This window comes from Bufo bufo, chromosome 10 (assembly GCF_905171765.1).
Source record: "Bufo bufo chromosome 10, aBufBuf1.1, whole genome shotgun sequence".
NCBI classification, from domain to species: Eukaryota; Metazoa; Chordata; class Amphibia; order Anura; family Bufonidae; genus Bufo; species Bufo bufo.
This window is the reverse complement of record NC_053398.1, coordinates 128,200,818-128,211,118: the sequence shown is the minus strand read 5'-3', so window position 1 is coordinate 128,211,118 and position 10,301 is coordinate 128,200,818. Positions and strand designations below refer to the sequence as shown.

At 45.7% G+C, this 10,301-nt stretch overlaps 1 protein-coding gene across 1 annotated transcript in view; it reads left to right on the top strand.

Annotated features, from left to right (window-relative positions):
* Positions 1-6,769: 6,769 nt before the first annotated feature.
* The window catches only part of PIEZO1 (piezo type mechanosensitive ion channel component 1), a 190,900-nt gene continuing 187,368 nt past the window's right edge, over positions 6,770-10,301 (top strand). Inside the window, 1 exon segment of the mRNA XM_040408949.1 lies at positions 6,770-7,669. Within this exon segment, the coding sequence (XP_040264883.1) occupies positions 7,606-7,669 (64 nt within the window). The 5' untranslated portion in view covers positions 6,770-7,605.

The window sequence follows — 10,301 nt, the reverse complement described above, 5'->3', positions numbered from 1 at the left end:
TTGGTATGACAGAGGAGGTACTGATATCTCTGTGAGAAAACAAGCCATTTACGAGCCATAAATTAAGTGTGAGAAACATTCAAAAGAGACGCCTAGAGGTCTGTCTCTAATTGCTACAAGTGTCAGAATTAATCCCTATAGCTTTGAATTAAAGCTTCTGAGGTCAAGATGTATATTCAGACTTACATAAGTTAACCCTTTATACTATGATGCAAATAGATTATACAGCAGTGCCACCTATGTGTCAGTAGGTGACATTACAACAGTAGCAAAAATGCATTCTGGGTAGGGTTATGATGTCACATTTTATCAATGGTCACACCCATCCGACAATGATTGGAAAGTTCCCAAACTAGGAAGGTGTGTCTAACTGATAAGTTTGGGATCATAAGCCATAGAGAGAAAGTAAGAGAAAGTGAGAAGGAAGGAGAAAGAAGGAAGGAGAGGAGAAGTTGAGGTCTATCAAGATGAAAGCCAATGTGAGATGTGCTATGATGGACCACCCAGCTTTCCTAGGAGCAGAAGTGAGATTCCTACTAGGACTTGGTAAGAGACACAGAAAATGATATTTCATTTTATTAAGACTAATTTGATAGTGTGGGTGAAATTATACCATCTAGATTGGCGAATAAATAAATGATTAAATTAATTGATCATCTCCATATTGAGATGTAGTCTTAGGATATTGTGAGGCTTCATTCTACCTGCAGAAGAATCTAGACTCATAATCTAGCAAAACATTAAATAATTGCTTATATATATATATTGATAGAACATTCTTCGCCAAGCTAAGTGATGGATTCCCACAAGGAAGATTTGTTTCAAATCCTTCCCATTTAAGATCCTAGATCCCTGTTATTTGTCTTAATAGTCTTACCAAAGTCACATATATTTGAAAATAGTCCAGGATGGGGCAGAAGGATACATTTATCTCTTCTAAGTTATATCCTTGGATGGATTTGCCCATCTTGAGGTCATGTGATGTGTAGTTGGTTAGAGGGGGGCAGAATGTATTTATCATTCTATATTGATGTCTAGGATTAGACATTCCCATCCTGATATCATGAGGTTTTCTCTGAACAGAAGTAATGTATATAACTTATGTTCATATTTTGATATCCTAACCTATTAATAGCTTGTGTATAATGTGACGAGTTATTTCCACTCACATGTATTGTTAAGCTTGTAGTGCTTTATATTAACACGATATATATTCATTTGCATGTATCTTTGTGTTTATTTACTTATATATGTTTATAATCTTGTAACCAATAAATCTGCATATTTTTATAATACCTGTGTATTATTGTATAATGCAGAACTACATTTTATCATTAACGTCATCTCACGTCAAAAAGAACTTATTTATCTGAGGAAATAGTCGGACTCAGATGTGAATTGTATCAATTAGGTTGTCTACAATTCACCAGGTCATGATTTTAAGAATTTATGACAAATTTTATAAATTAAATTTTTTTATGATTAATAATTTTTATGACCATAATTAATAATTCTTAATTGAATTATTACCCACCGACAAGGGCCCCTGATGTTTTGGTTCTACATGTAGGGGGGAATGATTTGGGGGCTAGGCCCTTTAGGGAGTTGGTGAGAGACATTAAATTTGATTTGTTGTGGTTATGGGCGTTGTACCCGGGGATGATAACGGTATGGTCGGACATCGTGCAGAGAACGGTTTGGCGGGGAGCCCGCTCAGTGGAGGGTTTAAACAAGGCCCGAGTGAAAGTCAATAGGGCTATTGGGAGGTTCATGGTGAGGAATGGGGGGGTAGCAGTGTGGCATCGGGATCTGGAGGGGGGTATTGGGGGGTTCTGGCGTAGTGACGGGGTGCACCTCAACGCCCTGGGTTTGGATATGTGGAGCTTGGCAATACAGGAGGGCATGGAGATTGCGGTGCAGGTGTGGAGGGACGCACGGGCTTGAGGGGGATCAAGCCTGTGCGTTTGTGGCGGTGGGAGGTCCTTGGAGTCCTTGGCCCTTGCAAAATGGTGCGAGTTTCACTGAACGCATCTGGACCTAATCCATATCGTTTGTGTGAAAGAGGCCTAAAGGTACATTCACATGGGTGCAAATCAACGTACAGAAGATCCACACAAATTTCTGTGTGGATTTCTGTGCGTTTCTACACCAAAATCCGCAATTTCTAACAGTGGTTTTTGGTGCGGATTAGATGCGTTTTTGCTGCAGACCTCACCCTTCATTGGAAAAGGGTGAAATCTGCAAATAAGGCCCCTTTCACACAAGTGAGTATTCCGCCCGGGTGTAATGCGTGATGCGAACGCATTGCGCCCGCACAGAATCCGGACCCATTCATTTCAATGGGGCTGTGTACATGAGCGTTGATTTTCACGCATCACTTGTGCGTTGAATAAAATCGCAGCATGTTCTATATTCGCAGTATGTTCACATCTCATAGAGTCCTATGGCTTTCAGTATCACTCTTAGGCCTCATGCACACGGCCGTGTTCCACGGCCGAGAGCGGTCCGTGGTAACCCTGCCGGGATTCCTGCTGACAGCAGGAGCGCACGGCGTCTATGGTTGCTATGACGCCGTGCGCTTCATGCCGCCGCTGCACTAGAGTAATACACTGGTATGATCTATATGAGTGTATTACTGTAGTGCAGCGGCGGCATGAAGCGCATGGCGTCATAGCAACCAATGACGCCGTGCGCTCCTGCTGTCAGCAGGAATCCCGGCCGGGTTACCACGGACCGCTCTCGGCCTCGGAACACGCCCGTGTGCTGGAGGCCTTATGCTGACGACACACAAATCTACCTCTCTGGTCCAGACGTCACCACCTTATTATCCATAATCCCACAATGTCTATCTTCTAGATCATCCTTTTTCTCCTCTCGTTTTCTAAAACTTAACAAGGATAAAACGGAATTCATCATCTTTCCCCCATCTTGCTCAACCCCCCCCAACAGACCTATCTATCACGATCAATGGCTGCACATTCTCCCCGGTCAACCAAGTCCGCTGCCTTGGAGCGACCTCGTATTCTGCTCTCTGCTTCCGACCGCACATCCAAGCCCTTTCCACCACCTGCCGACTCCAACTCAAAAATATCTCCCGCATCGCACTTTCCTCAACTTTGAATCTGCGAAAATGCTTGTACATGCCCTCATCATCTCCCGCCTAGACTACAGCAACACTCTCCTCTGTGGCCTTCCATCTAGCACTCTCGCACCCCTCCAATCTATCCTCAACTCTGCTGCCCGACTGATCCACCTCTGTTACTCCTCTGCCTCTCCCCTCTGCCAATCCCTTCACTGGCTCCCTATTGCCCAGCGAATTAACTTCAAAATACTAACAAATACATACAAAGCCGTCCACAACCTGTCCCCTCCCTACATCTCTGAGCTACTTTCCCGATACATCTTCACACATAATCTCCGATCCTCACAAGACCTCCTCCTTCTCTCCTCTTATCACCTCTTCCCACAATCGCCTCCAAGATTTCTCCCGTGCTTCTCCCACACTCTGGAATTCTCTACCACAACATATCAGACTCTCACCTACCGTGGAATCCTTCAAAAGAAACCTGAAAACCCACCTCTTCAGACAAGCCTAATACCAGTGACCCTGCTGCCTGTATACCGCCATGACCAGCTTCACCCGCACCTACTGTGTCCTTCTCCCATACCATGTAGACTGTAGGCCCTCACGGGCAGGGCCCTCTCTCCTTCTGTAACTCATCTTGTTCATGCTTAGTGCAATTGTCTGTATTATGTATGTGCACCGCTTATCATTTGTACAGCGCTATGGAATGAATGGCGCTATAATAATAAATAGTAATAAGTGAATGGAGCTGCATAGAAGTGAATGGAGCCCCATAGAAGTGAATGGAGCTGCATGAAAATCGCATCGCATCTGCAAGCAAGTGCGAATGTGATGCGTTTTTGACGGATGGTTGCTAAAAGACGTTGTTTGTATACCTTCAATTTTTTATCACGCGCGTGCAAAACGCATTAAATGTCATTTCACCCGTGCAAAAACTGAACAACTGAATGCAGAAAAAACTGACTTTGGGGAACCGCGCATTTTTCACTGAACACATTCGCAAAGCATCCGGACCCAATCCGCACACGCTCGTCTGCAAGGGGCCTAAAACCGCAAACATAATTGACAGGCTGCGAATTTCGAAATCCGCAATGCAGGTCAATTTCCACAAATGTGACAATGTGCAAAGTGTGCATGAAATTTGTGTAATCGCATACACTTCGCATACACTGCGGTTTTTCCGCTCGAGAATCTGGGCGGAAAAACCGCATGTATTCCGTAACATATGCAGGTGGCCTAAGTACGGTTTCACACAAAGCTTTTTTTTGTTGCCTGCAAGAACAGTGCCGCAACTCTTCATGTCAAGGAACAGACACCTTGCAAAACATAACCTGTTAGTTCCAGTGTGAACAGAGCCTGAGGTTGTTTTCATACATGTGAATTCGGGGTCTGTGCTTGCAATTTGTCACTTTCAGAAATGAAGCTGATTATTGTACGGGTAAATACACACGTTCAGGATTTATGTGCGGACAATCCGCACTGAAATCCGCAGGTGTTCGCAGGGAAGTCTGTCAATTGGTGCAGATTTTCCTCTCCCCATTGAATTGAATGGAGAAAATCCGGTCAGGAAAAATAAAATAAATTGGTCAAAATCAGCGCGGAAAAAATCTGCATCGTGTGCATGAGAATTTCAAATTCTCATAGAATATACATGACCTACGGCGCGGATCTTGCACACGCAATCCTGATCGTGTGCATTTAGCCTAAAATGTTGCTTACATGCTCACATTGGGGCACATTTAGGCATCACTCGAACTATACAGATCGGCACCGGATGCGTTCAGTGAAACTCGCACCATTTTGCAAGCAAGTTCAGTCAGTTTTGTCTGCAAACTGCGTTCAGTTGGTCAGTTTTTTCCGCGTGGGTGCAATGCGTTTCGATGCGTTTTTCACACGCATGGAAAAAAACCCGGAAGGTTTACAAACAACATCTCCTAGCAACCATCAGTGAAAAACGCATTGCTTCCGGATGCAATGCGTTTTTCACTGAAGCCCCATTCACTTCTATGGGGCCAGGGCTGCGTTAAAAAAATGCAGAATATAGAACAGTGATGCCCAACCTGTGGCCCTCCAGCTGTTGTAAAAGTACAACTCCCACCATGTCCTGCTGTAGGCTGTCTGGGCATGCTGGGAGTTGTAGTTTTGCAACAGCTGGAGGGCCGCAGGTTGGGCATCCCTGATATAGAACATGCTGCGATTCTCATGCAACGCAGAGCTGATGCGTGAAAATCACCGCTCATCTGCACAGACCCATTGAAATGAATGGGTCCGGATTCAGTGCTGGTGCTATGCGTTCACGTCACGAACTGCACCCGCGCGGAAAACTCGCTCGTGTGAAAGGGGTCTTACAAAAGTGTTTGTGCCTGTTTTTAATCGAAAAAATGCTGTTTTAGGGCTCATCCACACGACTGTTGTTGTTTTGCGGTCCGTTTTTCACGGATCCGTTCCGTATATGAGGGCTTTTTTTCTCTGATTTAAGTCCTCTTCCGTTCCGTTATTCCACAAAACATATCCGTTTTTTGCGGATCGGAAACAGAAACAGTAACTTATTAATCACCAAACACATAAGCAATATGGGCTGGGCACAGCATTTCTACAGTATGGATCCGCAAAATACGGATGTGCTCCGTGTGCGTTCCGTATTTTTTGCGGACCCATTGACTTGAATAAGGGCCTCGGACCATGATTTGCGGACAATAATAGGACATGGACTACTTTTTTGCGGAACGGCAATATGGAAACGGAATGCACACGGAGTACCTTCCGTTATTTTTGCGGACCCATTCAAGTGATTGGTTACGCATACAGTCTGCAAAAAAAAGGGAACGGAAGCGGAAAGAATATACGTTCGCGTGCATGAGCCCTTAGACATTCTTATACGTTTGCATTACGGACAAGGATAGGACTGTTCTATTAGGGAGCAGCTGTCTTAGGCCTCATGCACACGACCGTTGTGTGTTTTGCGGTCCGCAAATTGCGGATCCCGCAAAACACAGATGGCGTCCGTGTGCGTTCCGCTATTTGCGGAACGGCACAGACAGCCATTGATATAACTGCCTATTCTTGTCCACAAAACGGACAAGAATAGGACAGGTTATATTTTTTTTTGCGGACCACGGAACGGAGCAACGGATGCGGACACTGTATGCCCACTAGCGTTCTCATCATAACATTTTTCCCCCTATAGAGGGAGATGATATAAAAATTGGAGCACGTTGCGTTTTTAAAAAGAAGCCATTAAGACAAAACACACCTAATGACCAAAAATGCCAGGAGCAAAAAAAATGAAAACGCATGTGTCCCCTGTGTTTTTCCTATTCAGCACAGATTTGGTGGTTTTTAGCAAAATACGCAGGTGCGAAGACACAAACGGCCACATGAAGTTGAGAAAACCGCCACTACAGGGGCGTAGTAGTTAGACAGTTGCCTTTTATTACCTGACATTGGAAGAGTGAAATGCACTGTGGCTGCACTAGATATTGTTATCATCACTGAACACACCGCAGGAGGCCTGACATATAAGTGGATGGACGCTAGAGGGCGCTGCTGGACAACATTTTTGCATTTTTTGGGGGCATGAAATGATGAAAAAAAGTGAAAGAGAAAAAAAATATAAAATACAGCCTTGCTGGAGCCAAGAGCTGCACACAGCTAGTGACATCAAGGGGCAAGGACTCAGCTGGAAGCCAGGTATCCTGGCGACACTGGCACACACAGCTTGGGACACTGCATGCCAGGGCATTCACTCAGTCTAATACCAGCAACGGAGACTGGACTTGGGGAGGCAGAGAAAGCACAGCAGGTGGCACAGAGGCATTTCTTCCATCAGGGACCACACTGAAGACAGAAGATGCCAATCAGTGGGATGCCCCTTTGGTGTGTGAGTGTCAGCAGACCCCACTCCTAGCCCTCAGCCAATGTAAAGCACAAGCTGGCAGCAGACTAGTAATTCCAAACTGTGTGTGATGAGAGCAGAGGGTGGGGAGTGGGGCAGAGCCTGTGTCCTGGCACTGGGGGGATCCTGAGCACAGGAGGAGCAGCAGCAGGGCAGTGCCCCCTGCACCCCTCACCCTGCAGGGCTGGGACTGTTATGTGGGTGTTGCCAGCGGCTTTATTTGGAAGGAAGTAGGGGAGAGTTTAGGTAGGAAATGCTAAGGGAGGAGACTTGTCCTGTGTAAAGGCAGTGAGTGAGACCTGTGGGGAGTTGTTAGGAGGAGAGGGGGAGCCCCCATGCTGCTGCTGAGCTCATGCTGAATAACCTGGGGGAGTGACCAGGGCAAGACTCACAAGTTGCACAACTGCTTGAAGGATCCTCATCAGATCTCAAGACCTGGAGGAGGAGGAGGAGGTGGTGCTGCTGTCCTGGAGGTGTCATGCAGCTGACCTGCCCTCTCTCTCAGTGAGGACAAGTGCCACCAGTCGGTGGATGATGACTTGGTCTTGAGGGACACATGGCCTGACAGCAGCCCCAGGCTTCCCTGCACTGGTCCTCCACGTGGGACACTGTCTGGAGTGTGGACATGGAGCTACAGGTCCTGTGTGGAGCTTTATTCTGGGTCCTACTGCCCCTCTGCCTGCTGGCAGGTAATGATCTTCCTGATGCTATGCCTTCAATGCTACTTAACATATGTGTCCATTGATTGCTACTTCTGTATGGCGCTAACATATGTGTCTTGTGTTACCACTGCTATCACGTTACTGTGTAACTGTTCATCTGTGACGGTCTATATCCTTGTGCTGTGTATGGGGTCAGTTTACTATTTAGTGGTTTATTCTTGATTTATTTTATTCTATTGTTCCATCCCGCTTCTTAGTTTGCCTGTTGCAGGTTTAGAAGGTCTTGTATCAGGTAGTGTAACAATCACTGACCAGCCCTGTGTACACTGAGTCTATGGGGTATTTTATCTTGCTGCTTCGTTGTATTCAGCTGGATTTTTGGCAACTTGCAAGTCACATAATGACCACATTTACGGTTATTAGATTGCAAAGTAGCTTTGCGATACTGCAATCTTTTTGGCCACTGGGGGCCATTTATTAAGGGACTTGTGACTATTTTAGAAGTAAAAAAAAAGTTGGAAGTCCATTTTATTTGACAATCACACCACTGGTTTTACAGCAGTTGGGGTGACTCTAGCCCCGGCAAATGAATGTGCTAACATTTACGCCTGGAAACGGGCATACATGTTGGTGAAAAACTTCTGCAGGAGCCGGTGTTGTTTTTCTCTCCAGGTGCACAGACGGCCTTGGATTCTCCTAATTTATGGCTAGGTACACACCCCGTCATAAATTGTCAGAATCCTAAAATGCAGGGGAAAATCTAAGACCGCCGTAAAAAGCCGGTCTTAGTAAATGACCCCCCCACTGCATGCAAACTGTCATTCCATTCATCTCTATGGAGGTTTTGGAAGTGGCCAAGTGCTGGACTCCAGAACTTCCATAATGATAAATGGAGACCCATTGTGCTTGCCCGACCTGACGCTTGATTGTGATCAGTTGGGCACACACTGATCTAAGGCAAGGGATACACGGCGACATGTGTCATGCAAATTTATTTGTAATGATAGTCGATGGTGTCGCACTGACTGTGACATGACAGTCGCACAAAAAAAAGCCAACTTAGGCTCCATTCACACGTCCGCAAGTGTTGTGCGGACCCATTCATTCTCTATGGGGACTGAATGGATGCGGAGAGCACACTATGTGCTATCCGCATTTCCGGAGCGCGGTCCCAATCTTCCGCTCCAATTGCGGACAAAAATAAGCATTTCTATGGGGGTGCCGACCGGGTGTATTGCGGATCCGCAATGCACTACAGACGTGTGAATAGACCCTTACAGTCCATTCACACGTCCGCAAAATAGGTCTACATTCATTTTCAATGGGGCCGAAATGTGCTGTCCGCATGTGCGGATCCGCACTTCCATTCCGCAAAAAAATAGAACATGTCCTATTCTTGTCCACAATTGCGGACTAGAAAAGGCATTTTCTATGAGAGTGTCGGCGATGTGCGGTCCGAAAAATGCGGATCTGCAAAACACATACGGACGTGTGAATGGACCCTCGAGTGGATGTTTTGCGACTGTTGTGTCGCAGCATGTCGGTGCGACAACATTAACTATCATTATAAAAAAATGTTGCTCTACTTTTCTGCTACAGGAAGCCATGTGATACATGTCCTAGCCCAATAGTTGTCCCCTATCCTGTTTTGACTCAGAAATCACTGATGGAAATCACTGACCAAACACTGAAGTTGCTGTAAGCAGTGGACCTAGTTTGGTCGTTCATCTGCTGCTGTGTGATTAGTTATCCCAGTGTTTTGGTTAGTAAGAAACTATGGGATTTGTAGTTCCACATCAGCTGGAAAATAGAACGCAGAATTTCGAGGTGATTTTACTGACGTTTGTAGTTCTTACAAGCCATACACTTGTACCTTGAAGCTGTCAGAGCATGCTGGGAGTTGTAGTTTCACAAAAGCTGGAAAGAAAATGTTGAAGACGTGAGATCAGTGATGGTCAGTTCAGTGTTCGCCAGTGAACACATGCGGGCTGCCATCTTTAGTAAGGTAGACTCGCCTGTCCGGCGATGCACAGGTAAGCCCTTACCTGTGCCAGGAGCCGGTCTGACATCAAATGCGGTCACCGGGGGCCTTCATCGGGCTGTAGACTCACTCGGACGGGTGAGTCTACCTTACCTTACTAAAGATGGCAGCCCGCATGTGTTCACTGGCGAACACTGCGAACTGACCATCACCGCTTGAGATGAGCAAATTTCATGTTATGAAATTAGTTGACCCTTCGTTTGGTGGTAAAAGCAGAATTGCGTTATGGATTCCGTTACCACGGACCATAACGCAATTCTAGGACGGAATGCCTTTAGAGACATTCCGTTATTCATTCTGTCATAATATAAGATTATAGGCTGCAAAACGGAAACGGGATGGATCTGTTTTGCAGGCCATAGACTACAATTATGACAGAATGAATAACGGAATGCCTCTAAAGTCATTCCGTCCTAGAATTGCGTTATGGACCTTTGGTAGATGGATAGTTGCATGATATTGAAATGATTCAGAAATCTGTGCTTGTGATCTCATTAAATACTTGCAATCGCTGGTGCGCCATAGCCTATAATTTGAATTCCTAGATCGCACGCCTCTGATGATCACTGGTAATTTTGACGACGTGATACCAGAAGTTGTCCTGGTCGTTAGTATTTC